This window comes from Pteronotus mesoamericanus, unplaced genomic scaffold, assembly GCF_021234165.1.
Source record: "Pteronotus mesoamericanus isolate MK-2021 breed Mesoamerican mustached bat unplaced genomic scaffold, CSHL_Meso_final contig_101, whole genome shotgun sequence".
Lineage (NCBI taxonomy): Eukaryota > Metazoa > Chordata > Mammalia > Chiroptera > Mormoopidae > Pteronotus > Pteronotus mesoamericanus.
Window position 1 is genome coordinate 11,529,516 of NW_026555001.1, and position 26,857 is coordinate 11,556,372.

The following is a 26,857-nucleotide window of genomic DNA, read 5'->3' on the forward strand; positions in this document are numbered from 1 at the left end:
ATAAACAGCCTTATATATTCAAAAATTTGAGAAGTAGATTTTTTATTAAAAGATTAGTTGCCAAGTGATACTGATATCTAATCAGTGAACTTCTCAAACTATATTCCACTAAGATTAATTGGCCCATCTTGTTCTTTTAAATTTTCCTCTACCCATTATTTGGAAAATACTGGTTCACTACTACATAAAGATATTCCAGATGTTACCACATTTCATTATATAATACCAGAAAAATGACACTCACTAAACACCATAACACATCAGGAAGAAAGGCTTTATGGATTGGGAAGCTGTCAATCTCACTGTGGAGGTCACGTATTTTCCAAAATTCTAATTTTGCTTAAAAAATCTTTTTTTTTAAATCCTTACCCAAGGACATGTTCACTGATGTTTTAGAGAGAAAGGAAGGGGACGGGGGCAGAAAAGGGAGGGAGAGGGAGAGTGAGAGAGAGAGAGAGAGAGAGAGAGAGAGAGAGAGAGAAAGAGAGAGAGAGAAACATCGATGTGAGAAACATCAACGCAAGAAACATTAATCGGCTGCTTCCTATATGCACCCCAACCAGGGATCAACCCTGCAACTTTTGGTGTATGGGACGAGGTTCTAACCAAATAAGCCACCAGGCCAGGGCTAAAAGCTCTACTTTTAACACTAGAAACAGTTACTACCATTTGGATAGATAGTGATAGCCTTTTTCTAAAAATTTGTGGGAAAATATCTGCCAAATAAGTTTGAATAAACATATTTTGCAAATAAAATGGTGTTCCATGATATGAAAATTAGCTCAGCTTGTAATTCAAACAACCACATAACTGTTTCCTTGCAGCAGCCATGGTTCTTCAGTATGTAGCAGAAGTGTTTCGTGTACACTTCCCATCTCAGCATGGAATATTTAAAAGAGGAATACTCATGGGTTCAAAATTTAATAAAATTAACAATTTTTACTGCTTCATCAAGGATATTTGTAAATAAAAGTGAAACTGGCATAATTTTTTTACTGAATCTATTGGGGTGATACTGGTTAATAAAATTACATAGGTTTTGGGTGTACAATTCTATAATACATCATCAGTATATTGTATTATGTGTTCACCACTCCAAGTCAAGTCTCCTTCCACCACCATATATCCTCCCTCTGCCCTCTCCTACCTCTTCCCACTCGCCTTTTCCTCTGGTAATCAACACACTTATATCTATTTCTAAAAACTGTCATATGTTTCATAGCAAGTGCCTAATTAAGAACATCATGCTTTTACACAGTTAGTACAAATGTCAATGGAGTGAAAAAAAGCAATAACATCTTTCTATCATGAAAACAGCTGACCCATGGCCTCCATGAAAGAGTACCAAGAACCTTGAGGGGGTTAATGGATCACAGCGGCAGGGGGGACAGAGACAGATCACACAAGACTTTGCACTACAGAGTTAATGGGAAGACATGAAAAGTATTTTAAGTAGAGAGGTCAAGTGATCAGGTATGCATTCAAAAATAATTATACTCATTAAGGTATGGCAAAAGTACTGAAGTGAGGCAAGAACAGATGCACAAAGACCAATCAGAAAACTATTACTGCAGCCCCAGTTCAAGATAACCGCTGTGCCTTGACCTGTCTTCACGCGACCATGAGAGGTTAAGAGAGTAGGCAGGTATGAATTACACACTGATGGAAAAACAGCTAGGATCTGGTGATAGCCTCAATGTGAAGGATGAGAAAGACGAAGTATCAAGGATGACATTCAGATTCGTGTTGTGCCATTATTGCCATTAGCTGAGAAAAGGAAAACTGCAGAACTAACAGAGAACAGTAAAATGATGAGAAATTCACATGGAGACATACTACAATATCTAAGTTGTTCTCCTGGGTCTTCTTTACTGAGTGTGGTTACTCTTGCATATTTAACTCTCTGGCTAGGCCTGAGCTTTATGGTCTTCTCCTTTCACTCTCTCCATGATGGGTAAGGTAAACAGAAGGCATCTATATATCTGGTTCCAACCTCTCCTCTGAGCTCTAATCATAAATTAATATGTCACTTGGATAGAGGCAGATTGGCATAAAGTAATCAGAGCCGGAATCATCAAAAAGAAGCATATACCCAAGGCAGTGTAAGTCATTAAAAAGCAAGTAACAGTCCAGCAAGTATGTGATCTCTTTCACTAAAATGTTCAAACGTGCATTGCAAACAAGTCTAAACAGCTAAACATCCTGTTTACAGTGGTAATCTAAAATGGTGGCGAGGTTAGAGTTGAGAAATTATATATTTGATTTATATTTCTATTTTTTTTGTGCTTTTTTCCACAATTCAGTTATTCTCACTAGAATAACCAGAACTGAGACTAGTTCCCAAAATTTACTTATATTTAAGGTGGTAATTATCTTAATATGTTTAAAAATACATTTTCTAACATTTTGGTCAACTAGCAACACTTTCAGTAAGTTCAGCAAGGCAAAGGAAATAAAAAATAAAATGGCCATTGCTGTATCTAACACAATAAGATAAACCCCAAATTCTGTCACCTGAAAAGATTATACAAACAAAGCTATACATTGAATCCTAAAACCCTATTCTTCAGAAATGTATACAAGAATACATGTAATACTGTGTACAAAATTTTCCTCAGGAGAGTGTAATACTAGATGCAGAAGATTATTTTTCTTTCTGCACATTTGCTTATTATACAATAACTATATATTAATTTTATTTTTTGAAATATAAAATGTTCTTTGATTTTATGAACAGCAAAAGCACACCAAATGAAAGTTAAAAGATTACAACAAATAATCAAATTATAAATAGTCTCTTATGATTAGTAAAGTCACAATGACATGTAATGAAACAAAAAACAAATTCATAACTCTTTCAAAAACAACCTTCACATTCGGGGGGTGAGGGAGATTAAGAAATAAAGGCAAATAGTTTAGATTCACAAATATTAACATGGATTAAGTCCTAAATGTTAGTTTTTAAGATAGAATGTAGTAACTACAATCTATTAAGTCAATGGTAGCTTAAATCCAAGATATAAAATTCAGAAATTTCTTTAATAAAAGAAGTTACTACCTGAAAGGACATCCGATAAATCAATTTCATCTGATTGAACACCAATGCTGCTATTGTACACATTTTTACAAGAAGAGCCACTCATCTCTAAATCAAAGAGGACTGGATCAAATGGTGAGCTATATAATCCATATCTGAAAAATAAAATAATGTCCTAATAATTTTCCTGTCAGCCATCTAATTAACAAATTATCTATTTACTTACTTTTAAGAGAAGGAGGCACTAATCAAATTTAACCCATTAAATTCAGTGAATCTCAACTGTGTTCCCTATAAACCTATACTCGAAAGTCATGGTCCAGAGACTCAACTAATGTGATTCCAGTAAGCTGGTAGTTAATGAACCCAGATTGAACCTTCATCTGCAAATAAAAGCATGGAAGAGAGATGGGGCAGCCCTCTCTCACCTCAATCGCTACATTCCTCAGCAGAAAGTACAAAAACTTTGAATAAAAGCTCATCAAAATCAAGATCTCTATTTTAAACTATTACAAAACCATAATGTTAAAAAAAATACTCTATTTCAAATCTGAAAATAGGGCAAGAACTCTATTTCTTACTTCATTATGTTTAAGTTTTTTGATAATCAACCAACAGATAAAGAATACTACTTAAGGTCTATAAGTGACTTACATAAATCCACCTACAAAGTTTTAACAAAAAAACAAACAAAAAAAACAAATTAAACCATTCTTCCATTAGCAAGAAATAAAGAGTTTTCCAGTATTTTAATATAAATAGCCCTGTGAATAACAATCTTTAGGACTTATGGAATTATTTCAGGGAAAAGAGGGAAAATCTTAATTAGGCTATTATCATTTGGAAAAAAGTTAAACAAATTATTTTTGTAAGAAAGATAGGTTTTAAGCAAATATATATAACACTATTATGCAAAGGAGGTGTCATGTCCAAAAAGGCCATTAGTCATTACATATATTAAAATACCTTGTCTGAAGTAAAGCCTCCATTGGCGTTAGCCTGTCCTGTAACTGTCTGGACACAGCAGTAAGCAAAGCAGCACAGGCTGTACTGCATCCAGCCAAATCTTCATCTTTAACATAATTCAGTAAGACAAAATACCAATAGACAGAACCTGAAAACAATACCACAAATCAATGTTTTCCTCTTTTTCCTTTCCAAAGAAATCTTCACATTACATATTTATCAGTGTGTCCTTTTCCTAAAAAGACTTTTTGCAACTTGCAATTACAAAGAAGGACCAACTTGCTTGGATGACTCTAAGATGACAAGACACTAACAAAGAGTTTCAAACACGTGTTCTGAAAAGTATATCAGGCTAACTAGTCATTTAGGTTTTCAGTAACATGAGATGATCTTAAGGGACATTTTAAAATAGCTAGAAAATCAGAAAGACTTCAGGACCTTCAAGCTGTCTGTCCTGAAACAGTTCCTCTGCACTAAAATTTTCAAAACCAATGGATGGCAGTGAGCTACAAGTAACACACTTAGCAAGCAAATGGAATATATTTTATAATGCCAGTTAAATGCAGACCAACAGGCTTAAAAGATGATCGTGATGATGTACTTTAAGACTCTTTTATACAATTTGAGATAACTAAGTACACACCAAAATTTAAGCATCTTTTTTCTGAAACTACTGTGAACACACTATTTTAAACTCAGAAGACTATTAAAGAAGACTTGATCAACCAAGTCCAAAACATCCTATTCTACATAACATGGTTAAAAGTTTTATCCACTGTATGTTCAAGGTAAATATAAATACTCTTTATCTAAATTAAGGTACTGACAAAATATCCATTTACTAAATAACTTTGAGAAAGCTTTTTTCTGGTATATCACAAAGATCAAATCCTTGTGAAATGTATTTATATCATTGAAATAACATGTTGAATAGGCTGGTATATATAAAACAAAACACAATGAGAAACATCTACAAAAAAGACATTAGGTTTAAAAGGGCAAATCAGTATCCCTTCACAGTAACAACATAAAACAGCAAAGACATTAAATTTTCTTAAATCTTCATTACTGTGTGTGTGTGTGTGTGTATGTGTGTGTGTGTGTACACGCACTACTTTCGAAGACTACTTTCTCAATTCTTGCTTGATAGCTACATTCCTTCTTGACTGACACTGCCACACTCCAGGTGCTGGAAAAGACCACTGGCCCCTTTGGGAGAATTCCAGCTGGCTGTAGTTCCTATCAATCACTTCTTTATGTCATCTCTCTGGTCATTACTGTCATGTTTGTGATATCTAATCTACAGTCTTTAAACAACCAACAACACAATGATTTTAATAAAATATAGAAAATGTATAAATTAAGATGAGTTGGTATTTATACTTAACTCTCCCATTTTCTCCTAGCAATATAATTGAACAGAGTACCTCCCTACCCAGTCAAAACACAACCCCTTAAAAAAGATAAGCTACAGGAAAAAGGGGACTAACAGAGAAAAAAGTTATTAAATAATCCTAAATATATTATAAAACATTTCTATGACTACAGATATCAGTGATTAAACTAATTTCACATACCACCAGTTGCAGCTACAGGTAGAAATGACATATTGTCAAGTAAAGCCTTCAACAGAACAGATCCAAATCCTGGTTGACATGGGTCACATCTGCCATTACTGAAAAAATGTTTAAAAGAAAATTAAACACATTGATACTCAAGGTCCAAATTCAACCAAAACATGATGCAATTCTTTTAAAAATCTTCAAAATGTATTAATACTGACCTCAAGAAAATTCTGCCTTAAAACATGGGAACTAATACTACTAAGGGTCTTTGTAAATGTTTTCTTATGCATTAAACTATTCTCTTTACCAAAAGGGGCAGACAAGCAGGTACAGTCAATACTGACAGTTAGCTTTTAAACATTTCGTAGACAGTTTGAATCTAAAAGTGTAGAGAAAATGATCTGGCCGATATTATAAATAAGCCTGGTTAGACTGCCATATAACATGGAGCAAGGCCTCAGGTGAAGGTTCCAAAAACAACCAGGAAGAAAAGGAGTGAAGGCGCAGGTAGAGTGCTTCTTACCACATTCCCCAAGCTGCCATTAATAAAGCCTATTTATTAACAGATTTATTGAACATGACATTTTCCCCTAAAAACCCAAAATTTTTATCTCAATAACCCTCATCAACTTTTGCAAATTTATTTAAGTTATAGATACATTCAACAAGACCACATTACACTAGAGATAAAGTATCACCTGCCAAACTGCAGGGGCACCTATACAGTATACTTTCAAATTAAAAAAACACCAACCTAATGCATAAGGCTAGAAATCGGGCACACTTATGGGCTATGCTTCGTCCTGCCTCAAAGAAGCAAACACGTACAATATCAGAAAGACATTTTCGTGTTTTTGAAAGCAGGCTCTCATTCCCTTCCTTCGAGCTGCAAAACAATAGCAAATATTTGAACTTTCAATCATAACATCCAAAGGGCAATCATCAGTGGTAAGTAAAATCTTAATTATTAACCTTCCTGGTCCATTAGAATGTACTCCTGCTAACCAACAAAGAGTATCCAATACAAGGCTCTGGGCATGTTCGGTGATTTGGCCATCATCTGCTTTCCTACAAAGGGTGTTAAGAAGCTTCTCGTGAAATTCTGAAAACTGTAACATGGCACATCGTTGTACTCTACAAAAAAAATACATCAATACATCAATAACCAAAATGAAACAGACTAAAGCTATCACAACCTGGCTGGTCTTATGTTTCCTTTTAAATCATGAATATTACAATTTTTTTTAAACTTTCAAAAATTAAATTTTATAATGGAATATGTCTCTGAATTTAATGTTACAGTATTTAAAAATTTAAAATAGCATATAAGCAATACATGACTTGTAGAAAATTTTAAAAGAAATGAAGTTTATAATAATGTATTATTATATTCTGACAGAGAGTGAGTAAAACTTCACATTACTGTATTTCTTTCCCCATGCTACAAATATTATATTCCTGGCATATAACAAGCAATAGACATGCATCAGGGCTAAACCAATGAAGTAAAAAGACAATTCATACTCTTGCTAAGATAATAAATTCTTAATAAGAGAAATAGAAATTTTTTTAAAAGTTTCAAATAAAAGTTAGATTTAAAAATATTGTGTGTTGAGTATGTTTATTGCAGTTCCTCCTTTTTATGTACTTTAATTACTGTAAGAATATTAGGAAAAAGAAATGAGATTACCTTTCCTTAGAAATTGAAGTTTTCTTAAATCTTCGAATTGTGACTGAGACCTCTTGAAGTAAGTCACAGCCCCGAAGGTTTTCAGATTTACGGGTGCCACTTGCATTTTCATTCTTAACATTAGATGATTTTTCCTAAATATACAAAAATAAATAACTGAATAAACAAATGATACTGAAAAGTGTTTACTATTAAAATGTTCAAATAAAAAACAATTAAATTATTAATATTAGGACATAAATCTCAAATTCAAATGAAAGCTTTTACCTTATAGTCAGTAAATGACTCAGAAAATTTCCCCCAGAATTATAATAGAAGAAAAAAACATAATTATTCAAGTTAATAACTCAAAGATTAAACAATTACAAAGGCAATGTCTTGAATCCATTTCCCAGCTACAACACATAGAAACTACACGCGATATGCCAGCTCCCCAATCTCTTAAGTTCACTCACTTTCTATATGAAAAATGGAGATAATAGTAGCACCTGCTCTGCCTCTGTTATTTTGATGATTAAATCAGGTAAAGTACACCTAAGTCCTTGAAAAATGAGAAGACCTATATGTATTTAAGATGATTGGTGTTACTGATATTGCTACTGTTGCTTATGGATAATGATGACAGACAAAACCTCCAGACCTCAAGAAAAGATCAGACAATTATGAAGAGACTACACAGCACACAGCTAGCTGCAGAAAAATCAACCATGAAAATTATGATTTATCTCTAAAATCACTTCCCATCTCCTTTTCCTGCATAATCCCAAATGTTTATCCCCAAAAAGTGGGGAGTTACCAGTAATGGGCACAAAAACAAACTCCTACACCTAAGAAAAAAGTATTATGACCAAAAATAATTACAAAGGGAAATACCTGCTAACAATTACTCCCTAATGAATTTAACTTATGTTACATAGTTCGCTTAAAGTTAATTCAAAGTATTATTTTTTAATATATTTCAAGTCACTGTAAAGAAAAAAAATGCAAAGAAGCCAACTGTCTACTGGGGGAAAAAAGAAAAAAGGGTCATATTACTTTCAATAGTGTGTCAGATCTCATCCACAGCGTTTAAAACAGAATTGTTAATAGTGCAAAACAACATTGTTTCATACCTTGCCGGCTGCAACTTTTGCCAAGAGTGAAGCCAGTGAATAACCCTTGTTACTCTGGTGTTTTAGGGATGGAAGTCTCACAACAGGTCGCATGCCGCCATTACAGATCTCATCTGTTCCCCTTTCATTCACTGCTTTAACATGGATTAAAAAGGAACGGTATTTTCCTCCTGCCATACCTAGAGGGGCAGTGTAAAATGGGATAAATAAGTGAATCACCAAAAGAGCAAACTGTTTTTTCATCTTTATAGTGCAAGTTAAAAAAACTCCACAAAAAAAGCACATCAGTTTAGAATTTTTTCAAATTATACTGTTTGAGTATAATATAGTTGAATACCTTCTTACGTTGGTAGCAAAAAAAAAGGCACAGGAGTTATATGAATAGCATAAGAGAAAATGTTTGACTGTTATAAACATTTAGCATGTTTCCCCCAACAATGTCATTTTAATAATATAAATCTGTGTGAAATACAGAAAAACACAAACAAAAAACTTTCATTAAGGCACCACCCATACATGTATCCACCGAGTCTTTTTATGCATCCATGTACACATACGAAGAAGCACTACAGTATTAACAGTTCAAAAAGCACAGGTTTTGAAGTTACTATCTGGATTTGCGTGATGACTCTGCCATTTAGAAGGCATGTAACAAATTAACCTCGCTGTGGTTCAGTTCCTTCAAATGTAAAATGAGAAGAATAGTACCTAACTCAAAGGTAACTTAAACACTTACAACTGTGCATGGCTCAAATTAATACTCCAGGAAACCATCAGCCTAGTGCTGCATTAACAAGTTTTAAATCTTCCCCTGATTACAAAAGCTACCTTTGTTGTTTCCTATTACCCTCTTCTTATGGCTATATTTTTTCTGACAACATTCACCCTCCAGATCTTTTTTCCAAATTTTTTGACCCATATCATCCTTTTATTGTCCCATAAAAATTTAGCATTCATTTTATCCAAAGATGTGGGGGACGGGGAGGAATTTGATCAGAGAAATAATCACTCTAAGTTCCAAGAAAACTAACACTTTAAAATCAGTCTTTTAAAATATGTGTCATGTAATTGCATCTTCCATTTTGCCAAAGTTAACATTTTTAATTTCATATAAAAATATAGGTTTTAGCCCTGGACAGGTAGCTAGTTGGTTGGAGCACTGTCCTGATACACCAAGGTTGCCAGTTCGATCACGGGTTAGAGCACATACAAGAAGCAACTAATAAATGCATGGATAGGTGGAACAACAATCAGTGTTTCTCTCTCTAAAAATTAATAAATTTTTTAAAAATTTAAAAAGTATTACTTAAAAAATTTAGGTTTTACAATTTCATTCAACAGAACTTAACATATTCTCAACAATCTAAGAGATTTTTTTTTAGTTTTGCTCATTACCATATCCCTGTACATGGCCTAACACAGTAGGCAGGTAAAAATTTTAGTTGCAGGTAAAATAGGCTCTCACAAATTTAATGAATGAATGAGATATAGTCAAGAGAACATATTAAAATGTGTGTTATACACATATATAAAAAATATCTGCAACTAAAGGTAAATGTGTGAATGTAAACATTATGAAGCAAATGTACACGAATTAATAATAGTTGTTATTTGGGTGGTCAAATGTTTTCCTGGTTTAAGGATGGATCTCCACACCCCACCCTACCTCCAAATTTAATAATAGAGCGAGGTGTTTTGTTTGTTGTATTTTTTTTTTCACCCCAGGGATGCAAAGGGCGTACTAACAGTTCTACTACTGCAATATCTGTTATCTATATAACTGTCAATGATTTTTAAATATACACTAGAATTTATGTATCAAACCTCTTACATAAAAATCCTCTTAAGAGAAGATACAACAACATACAATAAACACACCAAAGACAGAAGTCTAAACTGACGGGAAAGGCAAAATGCCAGAACAGAACATAGTATCTGATTACCTGGAAGAATTTTGTAATGTCACACTAAGTCACCCAGTGATCACTACACTTTTTCAAAAAGGACGAAAACTTCCATGACAAAGAAAACAGGATCAGAAATTTCATATAAAAGTACATGTCATTTATGAGAGGAAATGACCTTACCTACAAGGAAACTGATGGAATTACTAATGAAAATCCCAAACAATACCTTACTTTTTTGAGATCAACTTTTTTTCATCTATTTTTACGGTTGTAGCATTATTTATTCTGCTTTGGTAAAATATGTTCCTTTACCTTTAACAAGTTTGGGACTTGTCAATGTCAGCATCCCAGCATGCCCTGACAGATCAAGGCCACTAGCAAGCCATACTGGCCCACATAAAATGTCTTCTTTATGATCTTCTAAAAATGGACATAATCTAATACCTAAAAGGGAAAATACACATATTCTCTTAAATTAGTTGATAATTTAAAATGCAATACTTAATAAGCAAACACCCATCCCATTTACATATAACACCACCACACAAAATACCATAGTTTGAATGTGTTCAAGTAAGAATTCACTATTATGCCAAAGAACTATAATCAATTATTTGATATATTATGGTGTTTTCCATTCCCATTTTATTTATATTCACCTTTATTTTCAAAAAGTAGTAACAATAAAACCATGACATAATTTCAGATCCCAAGATATTAAAAAACAAGAATGCAAGTATTAGTGCAGCTGTGTTCACAAAGATGAGCTGAAAGTTAAAGCATATTGCCAAAGCAGAATTATAGGTTATTTTTTTAATCATGTTCTTAAAATCAAGTTTTTGCAAGCCATAAGGAAATCTTTGCCCAACATGATGCATTTGGATCACTACTCCTTTTATTGTCATGGACAACAGCTCTATAATTTAACTCACACTGTGATTCCTCTACATCCATGTGCTGCATTTCTTCATTCAAATCAACCAGGGACGGTTTCCCATTTTGTTCCACTTCAATGTTAAGAGCTGGAGACAAAGGAAAGGTGATCTGCCTATCTACTGCTGTTTCTAGAGGATAAAAATATTAGTAAACTTAATTTTACTTAATATCAATGATTTATGTGCCTAAAATTCTAAAATTTTCTGTTAAACTAGAAACTGCTGTGATTTTCGTCACAGATGCTATAAAATGGTTGTTGGGAGGAAAAAAATTAGATTCAATTGATTGTTTCATACACTCATCTCTCTTTTAGTGGTAGTAAAATATTCACCTGGAGAAATAATTTGCTGGCAACTGAACTAAAAGTTCTTATGCTAGGCTGCAGAGTACAAGCACCTGCAGAGTTTTTAAAATACCAATGTCTAAGTCTTATATCCAATTAAATCAGAATCTGTCATCTTTCAAAAGGATACACACAACCAAAAACTTCACACACACACAAACACACATATATATACACACACATATGTATTTTTGAAATAAGAAATTTTTCAAGTTTCAATGTTTTTAACCCTCTGGGTAAAGTAGCCATTTTACTCTGAAATTGCCTTTCCAATTATCCTATGAAAGAGAAAACACTTCGAAGTAACATCTAGTTTCCAATATGCTAAACATGTACAATCTATTTTAATAATTCAATATATCAAATTCTAAACTTGCAAGAAAGATAAATAAAAATGTGTATATTTCTGGCATTACATGAAAGGTTGGCTTTCACTAATAACCTTTAAAGAATATGTGACCTCCATAACAAAGTTCTTTTCCCAATTGTGTCTCCTCTAAGGAAGAGTAATGTATTAAGTCTAATAATGCCAAAAGTGAAGCCGACTCACAAAGGAACTAACTGAATTTCCCAAAAAAAAGCATAATAAAATTATTTAAGTTTATGCAACTCTGAACAATACTGAGTTACTGAAAATGTTTCTGGGGTTAACTTATGTAAGTAAAGTCAACCAAAAGTAGAGCAGGAAAATATTGTGGAGGGGAAGGACTGGGGGGGCAGAGGGGCAGGCAAACCTTGACAGCTAATTTAAAATTAGTTATTTAAGGAAACCAAGCATAAGATAAAATCTTCAAATATACATTTTGATTCATTCTTACCATTAACTTTCCCTAAGCCTGGAGCTTTATTTTTCAGCAGTGTCACTTGTATCTGTGGAATATTGGTGATGTTTGAGTTCAAAACAAATTTGAAGTCCACATGTCCAACCATACAAGCTTTAGGTAGAACCAACTCAAATACATGTTCATCCCAGCTGTTGCTGTCAAATAAGGAAGAAAATGCTAAATAAAGCAAAAATCTTTCTTTAGCCATAACCACATTAGCATAAATAACACTTTTCACACTCTGATTTTTAGCCTTCAACAAAAACCTAACGCTTCTCAGTAAGATCAGCAGAGAAGACATGTAGCTCCCAACACAGAGACTGAACTTAGGGCAATGAATTATCTTACCTTAGGAATTCACAACTGCCTTGGAAACTGTAAGGTACAATAAATCCTTGTTTCTTACAGTGTGGACTATTACGCATCAGAATTATCTGTAGATTCCTGAGCTCCACCCTAAATCCATGAGCAGGGTCCCAGGAATCCGCATTTTAAAATAAGAACTTCTTGTACTTCTTATACATGTCCATTCTAATTTAAATTCTATATATATATATATATATATATATACTGAAAAACAAACAAAATCTCCAAACCACACCCCTCCACTAAATTCCAAACTCATTATCAAATGTCTATCAGACAATTCAAATTTATCATAAATCCAAACTTAATGATTACCCACTCCAATCTCCCTAAATTCCACTTTTCAATTAGCTCAATCCAAAACCTGAAAGTCACCCCTGACTCTTTTCTCACACAATGTTCAATACATCAGCATACACCGTTCCTTCTACCTCCAAATTACATCCCGAATCTAACCACTCTTTCCACTGCCCCATCAACTATCACCACGGTTCAAGCTACCGTCACCATTTCACATGGATTACCACAACCGTATCCGAACCAGAATCCTTGCTGCCATCACTGCCCCCAAACACACACGCCACAACTACTCATAATCTACTGTCAACAAAGCAGTCTTACCGTAGCCTTCTAATATATACATTTTATCATATCATCCCTGACCTCAAACCCCTCTGATACTGTCCCATCTCACTCAGCCTAAAAGTCACACCGTGGCCTACATTCATGATCTGGTTACTAGCTACCTTTTTAGACCTCACCACCTACCACTCTTCCTTACGTTCACTGTATTCCAACAAAATTTGGTCTTCTTGCTTTTCCTGGAATTCATAAAGCATAGTCCTCAGGATCTTTGTACTTGCAATTGCCTCCAAATTAATGTCTTCATGGAGGCCTTTCTTAGGCCCCTTACATTAAAAATATACACATTCTCGATCGCATTCTCACACAGGTGTACACACCTAACAACTCTATAACCATACTATTTTAATACACTTCAGTAGCTTCTGTGACTATATGATGTAATAGATACCTGCTTACTGTCCGTCTACCCCCACTACAATGTAAATCCCATCAGTCATATTACCAGTGCCTACAAGAGTGCCTGCATGAAACAAGTATTTAAATAGCTGTTAAACACTCTTGAGCTCTCAGCTCTCATGTTAATGGCAGCCAGCACCTGCTTCGTGAGATGAAGGTAATTGCTGCCCACACCAGAAAAGCCTCAGTGCCTCCCCCTTCCCACTCACCATCAGGGCTCACCAGCATGTCCTTGGCACCACCCAACTGCTCCCAGACCAGCTGGCTCCAGGGGAAGGGAAGAGGTGGGGAAGGGCAACCTTTTTGGCAACAAGTACATCTAGCAGACCAAGCCCTCATCTTGGAGCACATCATCAGCCTGTGTCCTATTGCCAATTACACTTTTGGTACCAAGAGCCCCTCTATGAAAAGGACAGCTCTGTTGCAGCCAAGTGAGGGAGAAATTTAGTAAAATTGGAATGAGGAGGACTGTAGAAGGGGTTCTGATTGTACATGAGCACCAGCTACCCTATGTGTCACTGTTACAGTTACCAACAACTTTCTTCAAACTACCCAGTGGTGAACTTAACACATGAGAAGATAAAGCTGAAGGACTAAAAAGGCTTAATGACAGAGACACTAGGTCATCAAGATGGAGTCCTCAAGACTGGGTCATCGATGGCCACATTGGTAACTTGCAGGGACCAAATTTTCAGTATTCATATATTCCAGCACATACTACAAAACCAAAGGAGCATAAGTTGTCTCTGTTTCAAATTAAAGAGAAAACCTTGTTTGCATTCCCTAAAAATAAAAATTACAAGCTGGTAGCCAAGCCATTGTTGGAACTGTCTGACAATGCACCAGAATGCAGGCCAGTCATTTGCAGTCCCCTTCAGCCTTTGGGCAGGTTCAGTCCCTCACGGAACTGCATCCCTGCACGGGGAAGAAGCAAACATGCCTCTGTGAGCACAGCTGCACACAGTGCCAGATAAACATGGCAGAAAAGGGTTTTCTGGTTTTCTCTTTCGCAGCCCCTAAAATGGCACCCATTGTCTATTGTTTGAATAAAGTTAATATGAAGAACTAGAGAGTGGTGTAAACAAAGATGATGTTTAATTTGTTTCTGTTTCTACTCATGCATTTCTGTACAACATAAAGAAAGCAGACTTCTTTCTACTTGTATTTTTTTTATTTCACATTAAATGTGTAAAATTCTAATATATGTTAACTAAACCTGTGGATTGAGTCTCACTATTTTATCCTACAAATAAGAATATAGCAATTTCCAAAATTAAGGTGACAAATAAAACAAAAGCTATCAATATAAAATTGTTAAGAAAAACAGTAATATATCTTGAGGATTCTATGTTGCCTCTAATAAATTATACGATATGGACTTAAAATTAAGTAACTTGTAAGAATGCTTTACCTGTCAGTCTGTAGTTTCCAAGTTCTAGTATGCTGAGCAGCATCTCCATGGTGTTGCTGATGCAAATGTTGAGGGTGCCTCCTTTGCTGCTGTTCTTGTTGAACTTCTACCCAGCAAGGAGGAACAGTAGCTGAAAACCGCGGAGTCAAAGTCTCAAAGCGGGTTAGCTCCACTAAAGATGTCAAGATGTCAAGGGTGAAAGGCTGGTCCACCAACAGATCAACTCCTTAATAATAGTGAATGTAGAATTTGAAATAAGTTTTTTAAAAGGTAGCATTAATTCATGTTTTTTTCTATTCAACTGTAACACTTAGCAAATATCCTGAAAGTTAATAATGTGGGCTCAGATACCTACATGCAACTAAAGTAACTAGCAATGACTACGTAACACACATACAAAAAATCCATCTTGAATATTTTAAGTTACAGGAATGCTACTCATTACTGGAGAACCCCAAACTCAATCTGTCAGAAGAGTCCTGACTGAACTTTAGCTAGCCCTAAATTAGTAAGAGCAAAAAAAGTAATGGTGCTAAATGCAAGCCCAGCTTACATTAGATCAATATTAATTTTCAGAGTTTCTTACTTCCAAAACCAAATGCTAAACATCAGCAAGCACACAACATCTGCCCTTTTAAATATTACTTTTTTTTACTTTTTTGGTAGTTAAGATATCATCATATATGCACATCAGCATTATAAAAGTAGTAACAAGCTTCAGAGAAATTAAGTTTTTTTAAATAAATCTATATATTCACATTTGTGTAGTCTAACATCAGACAAAGATAAATGGCTGTTATTCTTGTTTCAATTAACAAAAGGTTGTAAGACTAAAATACAAAATTTGATAGGTTTAGAATATTTTCACAAAGAAAATTTATATCAAGTTCCAGAAAATTACTACAAGTGTACTTCAAACCACATTTCTTCTCAAACCTTAGAGTTTAATAAATCTGACTGAAATTGTATTAAATTGTTTAAACATGTAAGAATACACAATTTTTCATAAAAAAGTGCTGGGGGGGGGTTTAGGCGCCCCCCCCCCCCCCCGATATTAGCAGTATGTCAATGTCCCTTCTTTGCACTACAGTCATGCACCACTGAACAATGGGATACATTCTGAGAAACACATCATTAGGTGATTTTGTCATCAGAGTGCACTTCCACAAACCTAGACCATACAGCCTACTACACACCTAGGCTATCCCATCTGCTCCTGGGTTACAAGACTATACATATAGCATGTTTCTGTACAAAGCAACACAAGATTAAGTCAAGCACAGGCGAAAATAATGCAATCAGGAAACACAGCAAACGGGATGTATAAGGCTACTGCCGGTGTTACAGAGCATACTATTATCTGGTAAGTTTTTCTTTATAAGTAGGAGTACACTCCGAAATAATAATTAAAAGCGTAGTATAGTAAATACACAAACCTCTATCATAGTCATTTATTATCATTATCAAGTATTACTTAGTGTACATAATTGTATGTGCTACACTATAGAAGAGAGCACCCCCCCCCCAAAAAACGGAATTATCTCCTAGAGGGTGGGCCCTTGTAGTATAGGCTTCCCCTGCCAGGTGAGTGTTCTAGGAACCCATCTGTATCAGCACACCAGCTGGCATTGTTGTGAGACACTGTGTTCAGCTTCAGTGAATTTTCCTGGAGATTCTCTCAATGCATTTGCCCATTTAATGATGGAGGATTTACTAGAGCACCTGCACTCACCAAGCTGAGTGCTCACCAGTTTTAGACCAAAGCCAGCATGACTCCCATGCCCCACCCTCCCTATTCATCTGATCTCACCCCGAGTGACATTTTTTTGTTTCCCTGGATGAAAAGAGTCCTCTTTAAAAGGAAACGTTTTGCAGATGTGGAAGAGGTAAAACAAAAAAAGGCAGAAACACAAAAAGGCATCAAAATCAAGTTCAAAAATTGTTTTGAACAGTGGAGAAAATGTCTCAATAGCTGTATTGCATTGCATGGAGAGTACTTTGAGGGTGAGTGAAGTTGAAACATGTAAGAATAAATACAGAATTTTTAACAAATAAATTCCGTTTTCAGGGGGGTTCCCCCTTGTACATGACTGGCAGCAGTTTGCTTATTTCCACCAGCATCATCACAAATACCCGAGTGATGTGTCATAACATAATGTTACAGTGGCTAAGAAGTCAGTGGGCAAGAGGAATTTTTCAGCTCCATTATAATCACATGGGACCACCGTCAAATATGCGGTCCATCATTGGCCAAACAGCATTATGCGTCGCACCACTTTGTTTATCTCCCTATAATCTAATCCACAGCTTTTCTACTAAATACTATGTTTATGAACTTTATGAAAATACTTCTTCATTATAGCAATAAATTATAAAATATGAAAACAATCAGTATGTTAGCTTTTTAAACCACTTGTAGAGTTAATCAATACAATCAAGTTTTGCCTAATTGTAGCAAGCGACATGAGTCAGTGTATCTCATCCAGGAGACAACCCTGCCTCCCAAGGGCCACTTGGATGGGGGCAACTGTGTATGTTACTAGAATCTAGTAGGCAGAACCTGAGATACTGCTAATACAGTTCAGGACATTCCCCCCCAACAAAGATTTATCTAGTCCAAAATGTCAACAGTGATGAGGAGGCTGAAAACCCCTAGCATATAGAGTAATGAAGATTATACTAATAATCACTAAAGTTACTATACTAGTAATCACTAAAAGTTTGGCTTTGGTGCAAAGAATGATCAAAAATGCCCAAATACCAACTTTATGTATTATTTCCACTATACATTTAAGTTTAAACACACTTTTCATTACAGACTTACTAAACTTCTTTTAAATGCTACATCTGGGGAGTAAAATGTGGTGAGTACTAAGAGTAAAACATAACAGTACAAAACTGAAGTACAAAAGGACTAATAGTAGTCATAAAAGTTGGGGGAAGAGAGCTCAGTGTAACATATGAAGAACATGAAATTGAATTATACACAATATCTTAAAGTTTCACAATGGGGCAATGAGGGTCTGAATATGCTATTCCAGGGTGCAAGTATTTTTTCAGTTTTTCAATTCCAGTAGTAATATTAGCAATATGGGCCATTCTGTTGACTTTACACTAATTTAATGAACTCTTCTCTTTTTCATGTTTTTTTCTCCTCTCTAGCTAGGCCAAAAATTCCTTAATAACCAATAAAATGTTTTCACCTTAGGTAACTGAACCAGTATTGGTCAACCTTCCACAGGTTGAGAACCACTTCTTATTTTAATGTTTACAACATTTTCTAACCTCTGGAAAAGTGGTAACTAATACACAAAAAAAGCCTAGTTAAAAGAATGCCAATAAGGAAATGAATTCTCTCAATGAAGTAACCAAGAGTTGACTATACAAACTGATACAATGTTTAAAAATATACAAGAAAGACTCAGAAAACTCAGAATATCAGAATTTGCATTTTTAAAAAATCATTTTAAAAACTATTATCATACCTGAAATGCCAGGACTTGAAGGATTTGATAAAGGCTTGGAACCTTCTGAAGATGGTTCCATTCCTTTAGAAAGAGATCCATCCACTAGTATATCAGCTTCATCAATATCATCACAGGTTCCTCCAATTTGGAGAAAATGAAGCTCACCACCTACAGTGTAGTAAAATTCCATCAACACAAATACATGGAAAATGGGTAAACATACAAGTGTACTTTATTAGTTAAGAAATTTTATTTTAATCTCACTTGTCAGATAAAAAAAGGCAGAAGGAATCAATGAAAAAAGACCTGCAGAAATTAACCAAACTAAATAAAAGAAGAGATTTTTTTTAAATGAAAAGCATCTCACTGACCTATGGGACAGATCAAGTGTATAAGCATATATGTAATGGGAATTCCAAAAAAAAAAAGAGACAAGAAAGGCATAGAAAAAAATTTTTATGAAATAATGGGCAAAAACTGATGAGATATTATGAAAAACATCACACTACAAATCCAATCAGTTCAATGAACCTCAAGTAGGTATAAATACAAAGAGTTCCATAGATACACATACATTATAATCAAATTGCTCCAAGTCCAAATTTTCTTTGAAGAGAAAATCTTCAAAGCAGCAAATTAAAAATAACCCATCACAGACATGAACAACTGACTTATTAGAAACAATGGAGGCCAAAGGCAATACAATGTCATGTACAGAAATAGTCAACCAATAATTCTACATACAGCATTATTCTTCAAAAATGAAGGTGAAAGTGACCTTTACAGATAGATAAACAAAGGCAGAGAATTTTCGTCTAGCAAACCTGCCTTACAATAAGTATCAAAGAAAGTCCTTCAACATAAAAGAAAGCAATGCCAAATTCACAAGAAAACACAGAGATAGAAACAAGGTAAACAAAATATTTTTTCTCATTTGTTAACTTTTATAAAAGATAAATATTTTATAAAATAACAAAAACTTTGCCCTGGCCAGTGTGGCTCAGTTGGTTGGAGCATAATCCCGTAACCAAGGGGTTGCGGGTTCGATTCCTGGTCGGGGCACATGCTTAGGTTGCAGGTTTGGGTCCCTGGTCCGGGTGCCTATAATACCCGGTCCAGGGCACGTGTAGGGGAGGGGTGGCGACCAATCGATGCTTCTCTCTCACATCGATGTTTCTCTCCCTTCCTCTCTCTCTAAAAAGTAATGAAAAAATGTCCTTGGGTGAGAATTAAAAACAACAAAAAACCTAACACTTTTTGATTGGATTTATAACTTATTTAAATGCAATATATAAGACAACAGTAGCACAAAGGTAGGGGAGGAAAAAAAAGATTAAAGTTTTCATCTTTTACTAGAATTAAGTTAGTATTATTCCAAAGGAGATTGTGGTAAGTTAAACCACTAAGAATATAATTCCAAAAATAAAAATGACGCTCCTCAAAGTATGATGGGAGTTACTTCCCAAAAAACCCATCCTAAATTGAAAATATTGATAAATCGAAAATGCATTTAACACACCTAACTTACTGAACATCACAGCTTACTTAGCCTCGCTGGTTTCTACTGAACGCATATCACTTTTGCACCATTTTAAAGTAAAAGAATTCTAAGTCAAACCATCTTCAGTTAGAGACTGTCTTATATTTTAAAAAATATATATTAACACATGCATTAGTGATATCATGCCAAATGACACAAGAGGAATCTCTAGAGGTTAGTAGTACTTCCATCAAAACAACAACTGAAGTAGAAAAAGCAACTGGAATCAACTATTTCGGGACCCTGGAACCTAACAAGACAACATCCAAAGGAGTCCCTGATGAAGGAAGAGGCTGCTGAGCTCCCATTAAGAGCAGCCTGCAACACCCTGCTGCCATCCCCCGTCCCTCAGCCCTGTCCCAGCTGCAGGGAAAGTTGCCCACGTATTTGGACGGGCTGGCTGCCACGAGGGTGGGCGTCAGGGAGCTTGTTTCACATATTTGTGCACCTATATTTGTGTATGTATATTCTATTTCCAAGTATTAATCAAAGATAGCTGCATCAAATTTACTTTTTAGTACATTATTAAGTTATTAGTACTAATAAAATTAACTTACAATCTTTATTAATTGTAGAGTTTTATCAAGACTCAACAATCTCCCACGAGAAACAAAGTTTTATGCTATTTTAATATACTCGTAAGACAGTGTCACATCCATTTAATGCACAATCTGCAATGCTTTTTAAAAATCTGACATCTGCTTTATGAATGAACTGTGATACCTGTATTTTAAAACATCAACTTTTCTTTCCTCTTTATTGTTAGTAATCTAATCTTTTCAAATGCATCTTGATTAGTCAATCCTTGAAAAACCAGGGGATAATTTTCAAAGTGGTTAACTTCTCAGGCTTTTTTCTTGTTCACCAGATAAATTCCCTATCACATGAGAGCACTTCCTAGAACTTTTTCACTGTCCAAACTCCAGTAATACACTCATCTATTTAATGGCTTAAATACGGTTTCTCCTCCGAATTGCCAAGTACATTTGATCAAATAGTAATTTCAATCATGAAACCCTATTGCACTTCTGGAAAATACTAGTATCTTACAAAGACATGCCCTGAGGCCAGGTCCCTCCTCAGGTTCCGAACCCAGCTTTATTTTGAAAGACCAATGTCAAATTAAATTGTTTTCATTTTTTTAAATCTTCCAGATTAGGATTCAAAAACTGCCAACATTTGAGCCTTCTAATTTTGTTACACTCTGGCAGTATATAATCACTCTGCAGGCAGACAGCCTAGTCTGAATGCTGACTGTGTTACCTATTAGATCTGTGACTTAGGCAAGTTACTTAACCTCTCTCCCCCTCAGTTTTCTTACCTATAAAATGGAGACAATTATTATAGTACGTACCTCATACACTGGCGTGATGGCTCAATGAATTACCAGAGGTAAAGCTCTCACAACAATGAACTGGCCACACATGATCAATAAATTCATATTACCCTTCATACAACATAGTACTTTAATGGTTTTTCTCAATTCTGCCAACTCTAATTCAAAGTTTTGCTAGCCTAAGTTATTCTGCAATGCTTATTTTTCAAACTCTGCTGGGTTTTTATGTTATTTGAAGATACTTTCCCCTTGTTATTTCACATGATGTATTTCAATGAAGGCAATCTGAACCACTACATTCACCATTATCCTTCTTAGTGGAAGTCTTGAAATCTTTTTAAAGAGAGGAAAAATGGGTTGATTCCTACCAAAACCATGTGAGATATGTAACTCTTCTCAAACCCAATTCCCCAGCCAAGGAGAGGCTATCGTCCCCTGGGCTTCAAACATCTCCTGGCCCTAAATCCCTAATGAACTATCATCAGGACTATTCATGTTGCCTGATATTGTCAGTAATCCTTTTCAAAAATTGCTTTTACCCTCCAACTTAAAATGCATATTGAGAAAAGCAGGGGAAAATATCATACTATGTGTGAATCGATATGGGGCCTCAGATGTTGCATAACTGATTCACTATCAGCCAGAGGTCAGGAGTAAACCAGACAGAAAAAATTATCAACAGTAATAATTACTTGCTAAATATTTTTATTTTAGAAGGAAATAAGGACCAGTATCTGTGCCAGAAACTTTACATACATTATTTCATTTAATTCTAATAAGCCTGGAAATAGGCCTTCTTATTCTAGTTTATAAATAAAGAAACAAAGGTTTACTGAGTTTAAAGTAACTTGCCCAAGGCCACAAATTTGAACAGATGCAGAGTCAGGGCTCATAGAATCAACTGCAGGTTATTTTGAGATTAAAGCAGAAAAGATACTTTCTAGGAAATTTATTAGCTTATTTACAATAGAATCCTTACCTAGAGCAGTAGAAAAAAGTTTTTAAAACAGTTAAAACAGAAGATTTACCACTTCATTATAAAAAAATAAATTTCTCATCTATGTGAATCTAAAGTTCATACTAGGTATGCACATCAATGAATGACATACCCAGTAACTTTATAAAGACGCAGAGAAGCCAAACAAACCACCCACTTACCTTTGGTGCATGCACACAGCCTGTCTGTGCCAGAGCAGTAAATGACAGAAACAAATGTGTCCTGTTCCTCAGTGCCCTCCTTTTTGGGAGGTTCCACTTTGGCCAATATTTCAAAGTTTGAAAGATCTAATATTTTTACATATCCTCCCTGAGTAGTTATTACCAAGTGTCCAAGAGTAGAAATATCAGACTTTTTTTCTCTCTCGATGCCATTCTTTGAGGTTAATTGCATTTCCTCAATAGGTTCCTCACAATCATCCTCTCGATTATCCAGTATATCTGGTGGAAGCAAAATGAGCGAGGTAATTGTGTCCTGGGGATCTTTGATATGTTGGATTTTTATTGGCTCCTCTTCTAAAGTCACTATCCGAGTGGCATAATTCATTTTATAAAGTATTAAATATCCACCACTAACATTCCTCTGCTCAGGCTGAATTATCAAAGGAGTCTGTACATCTGCTGGTGATTCGTGTTGGATTACACTAATATTTGCACCATTCACTACAGCAAGATTGGATTCCAGCTCACCTTTCCGTCTATTACATAGCGCGGAGTTTAATTTATTTAAATTATTCAAGGCCTCTACCTGATTTATTGCACTCAAGGACTCAACAGGGCATGTCCGCAGTCCTACCAACAAATGAATTCCATCAGCACAAGGAGTTATTGAGTCTATACAAAGGTTCTCCTCCTCTGCAAACTTTGGCAGCCTTAAGCACTGAACCAAAGTCCCGGGCTTGGGAAACACAGAGTTCCACTTCTCAGAATCTGGAGAGGTGAGGTTGGCCGCTGCATCCGCAAACTGCTGAATATAAGTCACGGGGGGATCCTGCAACAACAACTGCTCCTGACTGTCCAGTTCCATTTCAATAATCTGTGGAACTGTAAAACCATCATCATGCAAACTTTTACTCATTATATTGTTCATCTGTGAAAAAATTTTTCCTGCTTTTTCATCAGATTCCTTGATGCTATAAAGAAGCAAAATGGGTAAAGTCCTCCTTACCAGAGGAGAATTTAATTCTGAATTAGTGCAGGATTCATTGTCAGTTGACCCTTGTTCTGATATACTTTCACCCTGAGTTCTGCTTAAACCATCCAGTGACCTGTGAGAATTACTACTAATGGGTGAGGTAGCAGGAGATTTATATGTTAATAAACCTCCAGCCAACAAACATGGAAAGGGAATGTTGTGTTGTTCCTGGTGCTTTTCCTTTGTCTTTTCACTCTTAGAGTTTGTTAAGCAAGGATTTGCCCCAAGTTCTTCAAGATCCTTTACAGTATCTTCAAGCACATTTGCAACAATCTCCCACTGAAGTTTTTCTGGCTGCTGCAGAATGCTGAGTGCTGTTATATCAAGGCTCATTTCCATGGCTTCCTTCTGTGATGTATGCCCTTTGAAAAGAAACAATATTCCTTAGCAATGGCCTTGTGAATGAAATCAAAATCTCTAGTATGATGTTCTCATTTATTTTCGTTTTTACTCATCTAGTCCATGCATTATAATATATACCGTTAAACTGAAGAATTTAAAGTACTTTAAAGAGAATGTAATCTAATCTGAGATAAACCTACTCAGAAAAAAAATAAAGGTATCCACGAGACTTAAAATCATTTTCAATTCAGAATAAAATCACGTAACAATTTGTTAGTAAAACCTCCTTTTTAAAAAAATTAGACTAAAAAGATTAAAGAATAAAGAAGACATCATTAATATCAAAATAATAGAAATTCTAGCATTCAATTCCAAACCAGAAACAATACTATTTATGCAGCTATCATTCATGCACTGTGAATATCCACGAAGCATTATTGTAATCTCAGTTCCTTTTCCTTTATCATTTAGAAAAAGTCATTAGCATCATCTCCTCTCGCCTACCCACAATGTTGATTATAATAGCATGAAATTTAATACTAACCCCAGCTTATTAAAAAAAACCTAGAAAGCAGAAAGTTCCCAAATGTGTCAGTTTAAAAGTAAAGCGCGTCTTCTGTATAATATGCTAGTTTTTAGTTCATTTAAAGTCAACTACTTTAACCTTAATGAACTTTTGTTTATTGTGTTCTCTTCAAGCTGTCCACTTACACATGGTACAAACATCATTCGTCTCAATGCTCCAAACATGCAACCCTGCAGCAGATAATCCGTCAATCCCTGAACCAGGTATAATCTCAATACCAAAATGAAAGTTTCAACCAATCTCTTTTTTTCTGAATAGCACAAACCACTATCACTTTCAGGCAACAACAGTATTAGTGACAATAACGTAAAGACCACTCCAGGTAACTTGTGGAAAGACCAAAAAAAGCCTGGAATTCGCTTTACAGTTTTAGATAGTAATACAGGAGAGTAAATAACTCAAGATTGCATGAACGACTGAAAGCTGCCCAAGGAATCAACAAGAGAGATTCATGGAATATCAAACATCTAAGATATACTGAAAGTTCTGTTTATACCACTTTTGTTATGAATTTCATTTACAGTATCTTCATAATGTTCACTGACAGCTTCATCTAGAATTTCCTGTGTTCTGAGATTAATCTTCTCCACATAATAATAATTATGATCATCTAAAACTGAAACCATTTCTAGCTAAGTAGAAGAAATTTTTAGTTATAAATTCAACAATTTAATTGTCCTAATGAAGCTGTTCATTTATTTAACCACTCATTTGGCTATATTCACATGCAGTCAGTATACTGCCATGCAATATTTATATACATTTATTCTACTTTACTATGTTACTAATCTAGACTTGAAATGTAGACAGTAAGATTTTTATATAAATCTTGAGGGTGCTCAACTGTTTTTAGAGCAAACAAACTTATTTAACTTCTTTAAGTTATGACAGGAAATTGCCAAGAAAAAGCTATTTTTTGATGTGTGTGTGTATACACAAAATACATTAACCATAAATTACATATAGAAATACACATTAAAGGTAATGTTCAAAGTAACTGGAATGTGAGATGACAGTGTTCAGTAGACAGGGAAACATAACAAGCAGCACTACTACCCTGCTTCTTCCTAACTAATCAGCGTCTGGGAAACCGCACAGGCCACCCATTCTGCGTCAGAAGGCTGATAAAAGCACAACTGTCAAACACAGTAGTAGGAGAACCTACTGTCTTTACTTATCTCGAAATCTGTAAAACCCACTGTACCATAAAATACGTTTTTAAACAATATATCTACAGACATCCTGCAGTATAATTCTCTTCAGATAATTAATCATTTTGGGAAACCCTTCTCTATTCTGCTTACTTAAGCAGTTTGAAGCCACAGTTCTGCCAACCAAATTTCCTGAGGTTAGCAATTAGGTTTCTCCAGGCACTTTTCTAAAATCATCAAAACTGAATTTGAACCTTTCTTCAATCTCCTGGCAAACATCCTTTCGACTCTTCACAAAAGCAATATATCCTTAATTCGGACATGTGGCCTGCAAACCAAACTTTTCTCTCTGACATCATCTAGATATACTTTCAAAACTCATGACCGTCAACTGAGCACCAGATAGAAGTTCTTAGTCTCCACGCACATTTTTGAAATTATAAAACATATTCTCTAATTCTTCAGACCATATCATTCACTTTGATGATAATGATCTAAAGTCAGTAAATATAAGTTTTGAAATAGCATTTGAGTTATTTTAGTTTTTTCAAGAAGAGAACACATATTCCATTAATATCACAGGCCTACATTAAGTCACCAAAAACCTTTCGATATAAGATCTTAGAATATAAAAATTATAATATTCCAATTTTATATATAATTATATCAATATAATTAGCTTATTTTACTGCAAATAAATGAGCCACTTAAAAATCTCAAAAGGAGGCAATTAAAACATTTGAAGTAGAAAATTTTTTTCTCTTACCATTACTACCTTTTAATACTTCATAAGGACAACTCTCTGTCCTAAATGAGGCAGCACAGAAAGTGCCACCAAGAATACATGGTAATTTTTTTAGATGCTGAAAAGTGAAGTAAACTGACTATAGTATCTACAGGAAGTATGAAAGATCAAACAGGCATTGATGAAAAAAGATAAAGGTAGAAAAGGGATAAGGACATAGACCAAAGATAAATATTATAATTTTAAAGATACCTACTGAGGGCCTTAGACCCAGAGAAAAGAACAAAGCTATAGCATACAA

General features: G+C 34.9%; 1 protein-coding gene and 1 pseudogene across 8 annotated transcripts in view; one reads left to right on the forward strand and one right to left on the reverse strand.

Moving 5' to 3' along the window:
• Positions 1–26,857, reverse strand: part of BIRC6 (baculoviral IAP repeat containing 6) — a 204,381-nt gene that overhangs the window by 123,507 nt on the left and 54,017 nt on the right. For 4 of the 8 annotated variants that reach the window (XM_054568073.1, XM_054568118.1, XM_054568082.1 and 1 more), the window contains exons 10-22: positions 22,700–24,094; positions 18,684–18,833; positions 15,199–15,424; positions 12,375–12,535; positions 11,210–11,341; positions 10,590–10,721; positions 8,371–8,549; positions 7,259–7,392; positions 6,541–6,702; positions 6,323–6,454; positions 5,581–5,678; positions 4,004–4,151; positions 3,059–3,192 (exon numbers count right to left, since the gene is read on the reverse strand). In XM_054568073.1, the coding sequence (XP_054424048.1) occupies positions 3,059–3,192; positions 4,004–4,151; positions 5,581–5,678; positions 6,323–6,454; positions 6,541–6,702; positions 7,259–7,392; positions 8,371–8,549; positions 10,590–10,721; positions 11,210–11,341; positions 12,375–12,535; positions 15,199–15,424; positions 18,684–18,833; positions 22,700–24,094 (3,183 nt within the window). The remainder of the gene's footprint in view (positions 1–3,058; positions 3,193–4,003; positions 4,152–5,580; positions 5,679–6,322; positions 6,455–6,540; positions 6,703–7,258; positions 7,393–8,370; positions 8,550–10,589; positions 10,722–11,209; positions 11,342–12,374; positions 12,536–15,198; positions 15,425–18,683; positions 18,834–22,699; positions 24,095–26,857) is intronic. The other 4 variants (XM_054568109.1, XM_054568100.1, XM_054568091.1 and 1 more) reach the window with 2 other exon arrangements.
• Positions 13,939–14,761, forward strand: LOC129067846 (cleavage and polyadenylation specificity factor subunit 5-like; annotated as a pseudogene).